The 14,899-nt window shown below is 36.7% G+C and overlaps 1 protein-coding gene across 1 annotated transcript in view; it reads left to right on the top strand.

Moving 5' to 3' along the window:
- BLTP1 (bridge-like lipid transfer protein family member 1) overlaps positions 1 to 14,899 on the top strand; it is a 117,778-nt gene that overhangs the window by 93,302 nt on the left and 9,577 nt on the right. Inside the window, exons 63-74 of the mRNA XM_031043599.2 lie at positions 1,406 to 1,496; positions 3,792 to 4,036; positions 4,636 to 4,851; positions 4,976 to 5,156; positions 6,572 to 6,761; positions 8,931 to 9,092; positions 9,198 to 9,337; positions 10,397 to 10,598; positions 11,021 to 11,224; positions 11,334 to 11,513; positions 12,781 to 12,918; positions 13,282 to 13,539. Of these exons, the coding sequence (XP_030899459.1) occupies positions 1,406 to 1,496; positions 3,792 to 4,036; positions 4,636 to 4,851; positions 4,976 to 5,156; positions 6,572 to 6,761; positions 8,931 to 9,092; positions 9,198 to 9,337; positions 10,397 to 10,598; positions 11,021 to 11,224; positions 11,334 to 11,513; positions 12,781 to 12,918; positions 13,282 to 13,539 (2,207 nt within the window). The remainder of the gene's footprint in view (positions 1 to 1,405; positions 1,497 to 3,791; positions 4,037 to 4,635; positions 4,852 to 4,975; positions 5,157 to 6,571; positions 6,762 to 8,930; positions 9,093 to 9,197; positions 9,338 to 10,396; positions 10,599 to 11,020; positions 11,225 to 11,333; positions 11,514 to 12,780; positions 12,919 to 13,281; positions 13,540 to 14,899) is intronic.

Consider the following 14,899-nt stretch of genomic DNA (forward strand, 5'->3'; position numbering starts at 1 on the left):
CATTAGACTTTGGCTGTAAAAGTCCTTTCACTGTAAGCAGTGGCTATCTGTGGTGGAACTAGATAGGAGGAGGTAACTTTGGAAGACATACATGTTCTAAAAAGCAGCTTTTTTAACAGACTTAGTAGTTTGTCAAATGAGAACTTTCTGCTCTGCATCACCTTAGGGTTTTCTATAGAATTCTGCTTTCAAGTTATACTGAAGTACCATAAAAGGAAAACTGGCATAGTGTGATCAGTTCAATTCCTATGCTTGAATTGCAGTCACATGCCTTAAAGGGCTGTTGTAATGAGAAGAAGAAAGGGAGATGTGGTTTTTTTTTTTAATAATATTTTTCATTTAATCTCTTCATATGCATAATACGTATTGCCTTTGTTTTATCATGGCTGCTGTGCAAACTGCTGTAGTTGTATAGTGATGCCTCCTAGTAAAGTGTTTGCTATGGTTTTAGAACACGTGTGTTTGAGTCTATTGCTCCTGCAGATCTATCTGAAGCATTTAAATTTTGAATTTAAAAAGTGCTGCATTATTGTGTATTAAATATTAAATAATTGAAAATTAAAAAGGTTGAGAGGAGTGTTAGGATTCTTGTTTATTTTTCCTGAGAGAAGAAAATTTCAATAGGAATTTACTTTGAATTTGAATACCTCTGTAGAAGTGAATAGAAATGTTTAAATAATCCAGATGTGAAAACATCAGATAGCAGATATTCCAGAATAAAACCAGCTTTATAACCACTCTAATATGCCCTTGAAAGGGAATCTCTCTTCTGAATTAAGCAGCATTCTTGATAATTAAAGCAGAGCAAGCATTGAAGGCATGAAGGTTCTTATTCAAGATCTGTGAGATGAAAACAGTTTTCATTTTACGTTTTCACAAAGTTTTTTGAAGAGAACCAGAAACTGTATGGAAAAGATGATGGGGCTTTTCTGTTGTTCTATAAGAAACACTAAGTTCTGAAAAACTTAGCGAGTACTTTGGTTATTAATGTAAAGTGATATCTATACACTGTGAGGCCAAATAATTCAGTTGCATCACAGAATGCATAATCTGGCAATCTGCTTTATGTCCCATGTGGTAGATCACGTATATCTTATTTTTCTGTAATTTTTGCATGTTGGCTCAGGATTGAAAAACTTGCATAAAGAAATAAGCAGAGATTGGCTAGAGATAGACTACTGGCCAAACAATGTGTAGCCTCCTTTTCTTTACTTCTCCCCCTCCCTTTTTCCTTTTCATATACCTTAAGGTCTTCAATTATGATTTTGTAATTTTTTCCACAACAAAATTTTAAGTACTGACTGTATTTTCTTATTGCCTTATATTTGTGTAGTTACATGTTTGCATGAATGTAGAATCCTGTAGTAAAGCTTAACAAGTTGTTCTGTTCTCCTCTTGCTTATAGCTCTCGACTAGGAGACAGTGAAGACCTCCCAGATATTCGTGTAGATGCTGCATCTCCTGGGCCAAGAGTAACTTTCAACATACAGGATTCTGTAAGAATTATTTTATAAGCCATATAATTACATTTCCTGTGCCACTTGGTCACAAGTTCATGAGATAGGTATACCTAGGGAGATCTGAATTGCTTGTATGTTTTTTGTGTGTCTATTTCTGTTAATGTGGGACTCAAATAATGGATGGGTTTTGGAAGAAAGATTTGATTTGATAGAAGACAGATGTGTTTTGGTTTCTTAACACAGAAATCAAATGAATCATTGGAGTAAATACTTGGGGTTTTTTTTGTTTTGTTTTGTTTTTAATAGGCTGACAGTAGTAATGCAGTTGTTTTGGAATTTTTAACAGAAGTGTGTTAAAAATTGCTTACTATTTTTGGTGTTTGAATATATTTAGAGTTTTGGAAATAGGTATTAGTTTGCTGTAACCCCACAGGTCTATCTTTCTGTGTGTTTGAAATGGATTGTTGAATCATTGACTTGGTCGCTGTGTTTTTTAATTTTGAAAATGTTCCTATTATGTTGGTTTTGCATGGCTGAGATTATTGTTATTGTTTTAATTTATATCTTTTTTCTTTCCACTTCTAATTAAGTTGAATAAAACAGCTTTGGGGATTGCACAACAATCCAGCTGTCCAGGGGAAGGGTATTTTCAGGTATTTTTTAGAAAACAACCAAGTATTCTTTGCCAGCGAACTAATTTATCTCACAGGGAGTTGTTTTTCAATGCCTCATCTCTTTCGCATGCAGCTAAACAGAATGTATATAAAATATGAAAATATTTAAATTTAAATATGTAAAGAAGCAGAAGAACATGATTGTGATGAGCTTTCCACAGTATTTCTACATCCTTATGAGGACCTAAAACTTGGTAGTTTTTGTAAAATGAGTTACTGTGATTTTTCTTTGTATATTTATGAAGACTGATTAACCCTGATGTAAAGTGATGTAACTCTGGCCTTGAAATGTGGTTTACAAGAGGATTTTAGTATGTGTGCCTTCATCTGTTTACATGGTGTTCCAAGGTTGCAGGCATTAAAACCAGTACAAAATAAGTGCTAGGTAGGAGGACATCCTCTCACACTTCAGCTGCTGTTGGAATTCCTACTCTTAATGGAGAGTAAGCTATTTTCAAATAATAGTGAGTAAAGAATGTGTCAGAACTTAATACCCAGAGAACAAATGGTATAGATTTTAAAATGCTTTAAAAAACATGTTTAGCGAAAATAGTGAAGATCTATTTTTCCTTAAAAAACACAGAACAACAACAAAAAAAATCAAATCAAAACAAAAAACCCCACAAACAAAAAAAACCCCAAACCAATAAAATAAAACAAAAACCCAACAAATGAACAAGCAAACAAAAGACACCTGAATAGATAGTAACATATTTTTTTCCCCTTCCAACTCATCTCACACTCCCAGGAAATAAGTTCCTATTTCTGAGAGAGAGATGGAAATGAAACATAGAAATGTGCTTTGCACATTTCAATATTTTTACATTTAAAAGCTATCCTACCTTTTGTCATTGTTGTTACATATAAGCCTGGCTAGCTTAATTTTTGTTAGCATAGCAAAATGCAATCAAATAATTAGAGGTATCGAATGTTGAATATTGAAAAATAAATAATCTTACTGACATTTTATTGTCAGTTCTTCAGCAGAGCTCTAATTTGAATTTGCAGACAACTGTGTAGCTCTATAGTAACACTGCATAGGTAGTGTTGGTGTTAAACTAGCACTTCTAGATAATTTTCATAGGCATTTTAAGAAGTTAATGTTCAAAACTTGCTTATGTGGTGTTTGTGGTGTGCTTTATGTGAGAAATTGGAGGCCCTTTTTGGAAATTTGGCCTGAAGTTTATTTTGTGTTAAAGCATGTGTGCTGGGAGTGCAGCCTAGAACATATGTGCTGTACATTCTGCGTTAGCGTCTTGCATGCACACCTCACTAATACTCCTGGGTGCCTCACCCCTCTATGAGGTTACTGATGATTTTTGTTGCCTTCTGTTCTTTTCTTTCCAAATAATTTTAAAATTGAAATGAAATGTTTCCATTCTTCTGATTGTGAGAATTGGTCAGATCGTGATATATATTTAGCTAACAGACTGAGATCAATCACTAGGCACTGGCAAATGTCTCCTCACCAAGCTTTCACTTCTTTCTTTTTTGCAATCTGTCTTGCAATTTCTACACCTGCATTCTCTGTACTATGAGGAACTTGTAAGAGTTTCTTATAGCACTCTTGCATTTTTATTTCCAGAGCTATCTAATGCATTCTTTATGGAGATGATATCTGTGGAAATTTAATATCTTTTTGTTTGTTTACAATCAGTTTCCAGAGGAGACAGAAATGGACCTTTTGTCTGTAACTATTGATGGTCCCTCCCATTACTCATCTACTAGTGAAGGCTCATGCTCAGTATTTGGTTCACCCAAAACTCCAGTTGTCTTCTCATCCGGCATTCCCTTCCAGCCTGAAGAAGGACGCCGGGATGACAGCTTATCATCAAGCAGTGAGGACTCTGAGAAGGAGGATGACCATGAGAGAGAGAGGACATATTTTTATAGGAAACCACCGTAAGTGATGGTCCTAAGGAAGAGCACAGAAATTAAGAAAATTCACTTGAAATATTTACTTGAAAGCTACAAAATCTGCTAGTGAGAAAGGACTAAATTTTGCCTGAAATGTCTGTGTGTCTAAGCAGAAAAAGTTGTGTTCAGCAGAGGTGGCTATGAGGAGCAATTCTGATCCGAAAAGGATGAAACAGTGAGAAACTTCAGGGTTGGGAACAGAATACAAGAACTTGGAAAGTGAGGTTTTTGAGGCATGGGGCAGGTTTTAGAGGGCCCAAATGACAGCACAACTTTCCGTGATTATAGCTCCCTGAAGTACATGTAATAATGTAAATATTTACAAATATGGGAATTATTATTTATCTTTTTTGGTCCTTTTTGTGACTCAGAATTTAAAAAAGGCTTAGGTCTTTGTAGTATCCTCTACTAAGAAAGGAAACTTAGAAATGTGTGAATGGAAGATGGATAACAGTGTTGCTGTGCATCAGATAAGGCCCTTTTCAGCCAAGTTCTTAAAAGAGTGGATGTAGTCTACGAATGCCTCCTACCATCTCTTAGGTAAATTTCATGCTGATGTCTAATCCACAACTGTGCCTGTGCAGGAGTACGTCTCGCAAGAAAGCAACAGGATTCGCTGCTGTCCACCAGCTGTTCACTGAGCGCTGGCCAACAACACCTACCAACAGAAGTATGACTGGTACAACCACAGAGAGAAATATTGACTTTGAACTTGATATCAGGGTTGAAATTGATTGTGGAAAATGTGTACTGCACCCTACAATGCTTCAGCAAGAACATGATGACATAAGTTTACGAAGGTAATGTAGTTGATATTACAAATTTGTTTTAGACATCTCTAGTGTTTTTCAATACTAGAAAATATACTAATACTATTCTTATTAATAAGCTTGCTTTAATAACATAACAGTATATTTATTTTAGGAGCTATGATCGGAGTTCCAGAAGTTTGGATCAAGAGTCTCCTACAAAAAAGAAGAAATTTCAAACTAATTATGCATCCACTACTCACTTACTTGCTGGCAAGAAAGTGCCATCATCTCTACAGACAAAATCTAGTGACGTGGAAACAACAGTGTTTTATATTCCTGGGGTGGATGTAAAGGTAAAAGGAGTATACACCTTAGCAGGGAAGCACTAGCTCATTCTCTATGCTCAAATATGACTTCAAAGTAAATACACTGTTACAGTATGTACAGGTTCATGTATACAGAGCACATTGGCAAAATCTTTTTCAGTTATGTAGATGCTGCTGATATAGGAATAATGTAATACTACACTGAAAACTGATAGATGCTTTGATGCTTTTACTCTCATTTGCTTACGGGCAAAAACCCCCCAAATCTTTATATATACCATCAAAAACAGAACCATGTCAAATGATGCTCTATAATGAATAGGGTATGTGGTACTAGATAATGAAATCAGTGCTATTAATATTTGGGTGTCTAAAATTAGACATTGGTTCGGTTATTTTCTCCTCTGACAGGTAATTTATACTGTATGCCTGTTTTAAACAAAGGAAGATCTGTTCAGTGTTGATAATTCAGGGGAAGGACAGCTTAGCAGTTGGCCCACTAACACATGACTTTCATTTACTGTGTCTTCTGTGTTGCTTTTTATAGCAGTCAGAGTCTTAGTATAAAAACTGTTATTTTAGGACACTGTTCTCTCAAACACTGTCAGACTGTACAATCTTTTTTTTTTCCGTATAGTTGTTTCTGTATCCTAGTAAGAAAGGCTCTCAACAGAAGTGTCCTTGTATCTTGTGATTTGAAATCCTATGGAGTAAGAACAGAGGAAAATAAGTTAGTGCTGCATAGACACTTCAAGGAATTCACTTGAGGTAGTGCGATAAATCAAATGCTTGCCTCTTGAAACAACAGTCTGGATTACCCAGCCTTTCAGTGTGGAAGGGCTATGTGTGTTGTCTTTGCAGTATTTCAGGCTATATTCAGGGATAAGTTATGCTTCGGGTCCTGCCATTGCCTTTAGTAAAATTTAGGAATAACTAAACATTCTCTACAGCTTTCGTTATTTTTATTGATAGTGTATTATGGATATACAGAATGTGTGAACTCTTGGATTTTACTTTTTTTTAATGCAACTCTCTGGATGCCAGTGTTTAGTAGAGGAATAGTTTCACTGTGCAGTAAGACAAAAAGCAAGCTATGCAGACAGGAACAAATAGTTGGCAGCACAGGATATCTATGATGTAACAGAGTGAAGAAACAAGCTTTAGTCGTTGTTACTAAATAGTAAATTCCTCTGTTTCTCTGTGTTTCCTTGATATTTTGTTTATAGTTTATGATTTTTTTATTTTTTTTTGCACAGAGGTGTCAGATCTTATGTGCACCAGCTTTATCTGTGGAACATGAACTGGAATATAACATATCTTACAGTGGTATTTTTGTAAACAATGGAAAAGAATTTTTTTTTTAAGGAAAGGAGTGACAGCAAACTGCTGTGCAGAAATTGAGCTACTTGCATGAAGTAAATTGATCTTTCTTTGCTTTCCAGTTGCACTACAACTCCAAGACTTTAAAGACTGAATCGCCAAATACTTCTCGAGGATCCTCTTTGCCAAGAACTCTTTCCAAAGAGTCCAAGCTGTATGGTATGAAAGATACTGCCACATCTCCTTTATGTAGCACTATTCACAGCAAGACTAACACCTTACTTCCTCCCCAACCCCCACCCATCCCATCAGGTACTTACAGACAATAACCTTCTAAAACTATCATGGATATATGTATCTTCCTTTGTGTAAGCTACTGGCTTTAGATCTGTCTGCGCATTACTTGAAGCACTGTATTTATCAAGTCTTAACTTTGGCTGCAGAAACCTGATCCCAGAAGCATGAATGCAGTCCATAAAGCTGCATTTTCAGAAATCACTTGACAAACCAGTTGCAGTAATATTTCTGTCATAGTCACCATGTCCCAGTGATGGACTGTCACAGCCTTTTCCGTGTTTTCATCAAACAAAATAATGCTGGAAAGCAAAGTTTAAGTATCTGTATAAAAAGTGAATGCTGACTGCTTTTTTTCCCTTGGATTATGAAGGATAAATCCAGATTAATCTTTCCTCCCATACATTCAAAGAATACTTTCAGCTCTTAAGTGCCTTGTACTGCACAAGTAATGCATAAATTACTGCTTTCTGGAACTGGGTTATTTCTTGAGATACTGAGGCAGCTGGTTACATGTATTTGTATTAATCAAAATACCAGACTAATGTCCTCAGCTGTTGCAGGCCCTTAAATAACCATGCTTTGCAGTAACATGAGCTCCAGTACTGAAAGTTTTGGTTTATCTCAAATGATTCCTGTTTTCAAGCAGGAGTCCGTTGTTGCATCATGTCAGATCTAGAGGTATGTAGATTGCACCTCCGAGACATCCACTCCTCTCTCCTTTGGCATTTGAGTATCACTTTAAAACAAAACAAAAAATTTGTCAAAATTTGACGAGCCAGCAAAATTAATAGCTGAAAAATATTGTAGGGGTTGTTTTGGGTTTTGTGTTGTTTTTTTGGGTTTTGTTGTTAGGTTTTTTTTGTTTGCTTTTTTTAAATAAAAACAGTGGAGATGCTGGGAGAGAAGAGTGAAATGTGGACACTTTTCTAAATTATCCATGCTGTTGAACTATAAGCTCTTACTCCCTTAAATGTTCATTCTCTTTATGGTTACTGAATGTTGCATAATCTTGGTTTATGCTACTTCAATTTTGTTCTGTATTTTCCTATCCTCTTTCTTATCTTTGCCTTTGAATTTTTACCATGTCATGTCCAGTTACTGAGTCTTGTTTTTATGTCTGTAAGCTCCACATGTAGCAGAGGGATGTCTTTCAGAAATTGCACTTGTATGAGGATGTAAAATGTCTCCCCAAACTAGTGATTGCAATTACCGTATTTCTTTATGCATTGTATTTCTATAAATATTAATTAGTTCTGAATTGTTTTGAAACATATTTATTGATATTTTTATTACTTTTTAAATAGAACTTTTTGCCTGGAATGGAAACCATCTTGTCTTGTTCTCTTTGGTCTCCAGCAAGTGCAAGATAGGACAATCTAGTCAGAGGCACTAGACAGGATAGTTCGCATCGTATAGCCTGAAAATTGAGTGCTTGGAGGCTTTTTTAGCAAATAAAAGGGTTTTTAAGCTCCATTTCAGTAATTTAGTTAATGTTTATATTTTTCTTGGTGAATTTAAAATCAATATCTTCATTTATTTCTATTCATTTTAAAGCTGTGTTTCATAGAGACAGGAATTGAGCTGGTACTATTGCCTTGTGTGCATATTTATATTTTGGTGAGTGTGGACCCAAGTGCTACCCTCTTCCACAGATTTAGAAGACAACAATCTTTTTATTAGTTTATATTCTGGCTAGCTCCAGGCTTTTAAAAATCCAGTTATTCTTTGCATAAATATAGTAGGACTTGTCATTTACAGTTTTAATTTTCAAGTATATTTTCTCAGTTTAAACTTACATTCTTCCCAGGCTCATGTATCTGTTTTTCCTAATTCCACTTTCAGTTCCAGTCACTGTAGTTACTTTGCATTGTCTGTTTGGAGAAGAATGCTTGTCTGATTTTGGTGCTATTTTTTTAAAAAAAAAAAGGGGAATAATGACATAAGACTTCTTCATCAAGAACATAGGCAATGGAATTACAATCAAGCATGACAGACTAATGGTTTTGCATCATTTTTTAAGTGAGAACTTAGGGCTTAATTTTTTTTCTAACTGATCTATGTCTTTTCAGATGATGATACAGGGAATTAGATAAAACAGCTGTTAGTTATGAAATATATTCTAATGTTTCCCATTTACAGTTGAGTGGTATTACATCAGACAAATTTATCTTTTAAATGTTGCAGCCAAAGGGAAAGGAAGTGGTGGAGTGAAAACTGCTAAACTATATGCATGGGTTGCACTCCAGTCATTGCCAGAGGAAATGGTGATTAGCCCATGCTTACTGGACTTTCTAGAGAAAGCTCTTGAAACGATTCCAATCACACCCATTGAAAGGAATTATGCAGGTAAGTTGCATATTTGTACTCTCGTACTCTTTTTCTTCTCTTCTGATGATGATAGGCTGTTCTTCCATTTAAATTCCACTAATGAGTTCTTGTACTTGTTAAAAGCTGTTAGTTCCCAGGATGAAGATATGGGACAGTTTGATATGCAAGATCCCTTAGAGGAATCCACAACATCATTAGTATCGTCTTCGACATCAGCGTATTCATCCTTCCCTGTAGACGTGGTGGTTTATGTACGAGTTCAGGTGAGTGAGGTTTCAGCTCAGCCTTCAGTATAGTAAGTAACAATCAGAGTCTTTGAGACAATACATGCTTCTAAGTTTGCTTTAAAAAAAAATAAAACATATTTCAAGTGTCCTTTCTGAGAGACTAATGTCTAGTGTGATGATAAAATAGGACTTATTTCAGCAGGAGTTCAGACATATTTTGGTCTCAAGAATACCAAAGAAATTAGCAACTTTGAGAAGTCACAAAAGTTCTGAGCATTTTTAATCATTACTTCTTCCCTGTCTCTTCTGGACTTTTTGTGAAAGTATCTTCCATAACTAGTATTTTTATCTACTATTTATAGGTACAATTACAAAACAAAAATAACAATTAAAAGATTTTCTCAGTTTATATGGAAAATGTAGAAATGTACAGTTATCCTCTACAAAGAAGTATTCATACTGCTTAATATTTGATGTGTCTGGGCTTTTTATATGTGTTAAGAGAGAAAAGTGCTATCACAGGGTGATTCAGAGCACTGGAGCTTGATCTGAATGTTGGCTCAAACAACAATTTTGCCTGGTATAAATTTGGTTGTGTTCCCATACTGAACAACATATTCTAACAGATGGTGGTGGGATTTTTTTAAATGCCTATGAAAATTAATCACAACAATCTGTAGCTTCTCTCAGCTTTTACCCACAAACTCATCTGGCCAAGAATGTACTGAGGGGAGCTGAGGCTTTCAGCATCAGCTCAAATGATTCTGCATAGCTCTTGCCTGACAAGAGCTATGAACTGACTTGGGGAGGAGGAAGAAAGGAGGACATACATGCATGTCTTCTGCTGCATCCAGGCTTCTTGTGTCTTGTTTTCAAGAAACTGATACAGATAATAGCTCTGGTGTTCAAGGGATTGCCTGCAATTAATATATCTATATCAACTTGCATACAGTTATCTTAGTAATTCTAAAACCAAACTGAAAAGGCTGTAATTTGTTTAGATTTAAATACGTAGCACTTTACGTGCCAAATTTGGGATGGTTTTAGCATTTCCTATTTGTTTACTGAATGCTTTATTTTCTTTCTGTCTTCCAGCCCTCTCAAATCAAGTTCAGTTGCTTGCCAGTATCAAGAGTTGAATGCATGCTGAAATTGCCTTCCCTGGATCTTGTTTTCTCTTCAAATCGAGGAGAACTGGAAACATTAGGTACAACATACCCATCAGAAAATGTGACAGTTGGTGTCAGCACTTCACAGAGTGGCTCAAAGAATTCAGTTAATAAATCTGGAGCACCAGGTAATATGTGTATGTGAATATGTATACTATATACAGCTTGTAGCATGAATAAATATAATGTTCTGTTGTCTAAAATTTGAGTAGAAGATAAGCTTTTCCACATCTTAAGGCTAGGCTTTTATGTATTAGTGAGTTCAGTAGGATTTCTTCATCTATCAGTTTCCTGTAAAAGCTGGCACAGATTCAGTATATTGGAATTTTTCTTACACTGGTTAAGTGGTTATCTCTTATAACTCATATAAGCAGTTATCTCATACAAAAGGTTAGCATCAGTTCATCGAGTATTTAAGCTACATTGCTGCTATACGGGCATAATTTGATGTGCATTTGGTCTGTTTAGTATTGCTGTTAACAGTCAGTATTATTTCATGTTTGAAAATGCTTTTGTACTAAAACTATCTTTTGCCAAAATTTGACTTCAGGTTCCTCACCTGGCCTAGGCAGCCCTCTTGGCAGAACACGGCACAGCAGCAGTCAGTCAGACTTGACTACTTCTAGTAGCAGCTCTTCAGGCCTGAGCTTTACTGCCTGCATGTCCGACTTTTCCCTCTACGTGTTCCATCCATATGGAGCTGGAAAACAAAAATCTGCTGTTACTGTTCTAACCCCTGGATCAGGAGCCTTAGGTACAGACAAGTTATTGTTTGCTTAGATGAACACTGTTCAAGTTTATCATGGTTTTCTGAAGATTTGAAAAGGTCACAGCAGATTAAGCTTTTGCCTTTCTGTTTCTAGGTAATGTGGATGAGGAGCCAACTTCGGTCACTGGCCGGAAGGATTCTTTGAGCATTAACCTTGAGTTTGTGAAAGTCAGCCTGTCACGAATAAGACGTTCAGGAGGTTCCTCCTTTTTTGAGAGTCAGTCTGCAAGCAAAGCTACCAGCAAGATAGATACTACATTGATAAACATATCTGGTAAACGCTTGTTTCATTTTAATCCCATCTATTGACCTGATAGAGAACTGCTGTTCCAGTGATAAACTTTACTCTCAGCAGCTTTTGTAGATATTACATGAGAACTGTTTAATAGGAGCATGTAGTAAAATGTTTGCTCTTTGATTGAAGTAGGGATTGATACATTAAAGTTGAATGGTACTTGGAGTACCTCTTGGCAGATGCACCTCTTTAGCCTTTTGATTCATTTAGAACTCAGCAGCCTTCCAGTATCTGAAGGGGGCCTATAGGGATGCTGATGACTCTTCATTAGGGACTGTAGTGACAGGACAAGGGGTAACAGGTTAAAACTTAAACAGGGGAGGTTAAGATTGCATATAAGGAAGAAATTCTTTACTGTTAGGGTGGTGAGGCACTGGAATGGGTTGCCCAGGGAGGTTGTGAATGCTCCATCCCTGGCAGTGTTCAAGGCCAGGTTGGATGAAGCCTTGCGTGGCATGCTTTATTGTGAGGTGCCCCTGCCCATGGTGGGGAGGGGGGGTGGAACTAGATGATCCTGAGGTTCTTTCCAACCCTAACTGTTCTGTGATTCTATGATTTAATGTAACTAAATGGGATTGCTCAAACAGTTGAATCTCCTAGATCACAAACTTCTTAGTATTTCTTCATTATCTCCTTTTTTAAAAGTCTGGTATTGGCTGTGTGTTGTTATGTTAATTCTGGCTGCACTGCTGTATGTCTAATTTGGTAATGTAGTTCTATGTTGAGTTACTAGCTGTCAAATTTCACCACTTTGCCACCTGGTGCCTGTGAAGCTACAATCAGAATTGGACTCCTGAATACCCAAGGAGCCTTGAAGTAAAAGGGGGTTTAAAGATGTTTTATTTATTTATTTTCCCCTGTTACACAGGGGATCCTGACTTAATGGGCAAACAGCAGAATCGTTGTGATTAATCTGCCGTAAAACCCTCAGACGAGAAATCTGAGGTACATACGACACAAGTAGAATCCAACATCAATTATATTTGTAGGTTCTATCTTGCCTTTATGAAATGTGTTTATATCTGTCTAATACTGGATTTCGACAAATGGCAACATCTCAGAAAAACTATTTTTTTTATTTGTCATGGTTTAAGTTCCAAACCAGGACATCATTACAGCAAAGGCTATACTGTTGTGTGTAAAGAAGTATTTGATGACTATATTTAACACCTATTAATTACAATTGGTTATCAAAACCTATTAGTACTTAAAGTTTACAGCTGTGTGTCTGTGCTTTCTTTTTCAGCTGTCTGTGACATAGGATCTGCTTCTTTTAAATATGATATGCGCCGACTCAGTGAGATTCTAGCCTTTCCAAGGGCTTGGTACAGGAGAAGCATTGCTAGACGGCTTTTCCTGGGTGATCAGACAATAAACCTCCCAGGTAGGATACTGCTTCTTATCATGAAAGCTCTCTTTGTACAACGGATTATAGAAGGAATTTTATAAATATGTATTACTTGTGTATTATTACATATGTGACTACATATAATGTATTATAATTTACGCCATATGCAGTCACTCTAATAAGCTTAATTAAAAAACTCCTAGAAAGAAGAAATAGAAGAAAATTTCTGAAGTAGGTCACTGAATTCATTGAAGAGCTTATATTAATATAATTGAAAACCTTCAGTTATGATAAATGATATGTCTTTTGACATTGAGTATTTCTTAGTATATGGGAGAATATTGTTAAACAAAAATGAAATAATTTTTCTGCCTTTCATGTGCTGGCTTGTTTTTCTAGCATCGGGTCCTGGAACACCAGATTCAATTGAAGGGGTAAGCCAGCATCTTTCTCCTGAATCATCAAGGAAAGCATACTGTAGAACGTGGGAGCAGCCCTGCCAATCTGCTTCGTTTACACACATGGCACAGTCACCTAATGTTTTTAATGAACACAATGCAAACAGCAGTATGTCACCTGGGACAGCATCTCACAGCTTAAAGTCTCCAGCTGTAACAAGGTCCAGGAGCGTGTCCGACTCTTCAGTGCCTCAGAGAGGTTAGTTGACAATGATTTCTTTAGGGTTTTAAAGTATTTCCATCAGTTGTATGAAAAAAATATGTCATTATTGCTTTGTAGAAAGCAGCCATAATATATTCTTTTCCACTGTGCCTGGGAGTGGAGAGTAAATGGCTTAGTCAAAGAAAAATGGCTAAAATGGATGAATGAAAGTATAGTTTATTAATATGCTTCCTGTAAAATTGCAGTTTCTTTTACTAGAGTGGGAATTGTTTAGCTGGAATAAGGTGGAGAACTCATCCAAATTTGATTGCATTCTCATTTTCTTGGCTATCCTCATCAAAGCAATTATAACCCTCTTAGAAGAGAATCAATATCACAGTTCACAGATGAGGTCAGTTATTTGGTTTCATCTGAGACTGTGCTCATACTAAAAGATCTAAATACGTGTAGTCTCCATGTAAGAAATAAAGAAACTTTTACTTTCTTTTACTACAAATGTTACTGTATTGTATCTTAGAGCAGTGTTAACACTGGCTGTGTGGAAGACTTACAGCATTAGATATAGCTAGGAAATTCAGAAGTATGAGACTTATTTTAGTCTAGAAAAAAAGGATGGATATTTTGTCTATTTAGAATGCAAGCAAGATGTTACATATGAACAGTTTTTAGGGGAAAACACAGTTGGAAAAGGACTTATGGCTAGTTGAGTGGCATTACTGATATGAAATGTAATTTTGCAGAGGCTTATAACAGTATTGACAGGATTTATAGAATCATAGAATAGTTAGGGTTGGAAAGGACCCGAAGATCATCCAGTTCCAACCCCCCTGCCATGGGCAGGGACACCTCACACTAAACCATATCACCCAAGGCTTCATCCAGTGTGGCCTTGAACACTGTCAGGGATGGAGCATTCACAACCTCCCTGGGCAACCCATTCCACTGCCTTACCACCCTAACAGTAAAGAATTTATTCCTTATAGCCAATCTAAACCTCCCTGTTTAAGTTTCAACCCGTTACCCCTTGTCCCTCCCCAGCACCCCTGTAGGCCCCCTTCAGATACTGGAAGGCTGCTATGAGGTCTCCACGCAGCCTTCTCTTCTCCAGGCTGAACAGCCCCAACTTTCTCAGCCTGTCTTCAATGGGAGGTGTTCCAGTCCCCTGATCATCCTCGTGGCCCTCCTCTGGACTTGTTCCAACAGTTCCATGTCCTTTTTATGTTGAGGGCATCAGAACTGCACACAATACTGCAAGTGAGGTCTCGCGAGAGCAGAGTAGAGGGGCAGGATCACCTCCTTCGACCTGCTGGTCACACTCCTTTTGATGTAGCCCAGGATAAAGTTGGCTTTCTGGGCTGTAAGTGCACACTGCTGGCTCATGCTCATTTTCTCATTG

Source organism: Melopsittacus undulatus, chromosome 5, assembly GCF_012275295.1.
Source record: "Melopsittacus undulatus isolate bMelUnd1 chromosome 5, bMelUnd1.mat.Z, whole genome shotgun sequence".
Taxonomy (NCBI): domain Eukaryota; kingdom Metazoa; phylum Chordata; class Aves; order Psittaciformes; family Psittaculidae; genus Melopsittacus; species Melopsittacus undulatus.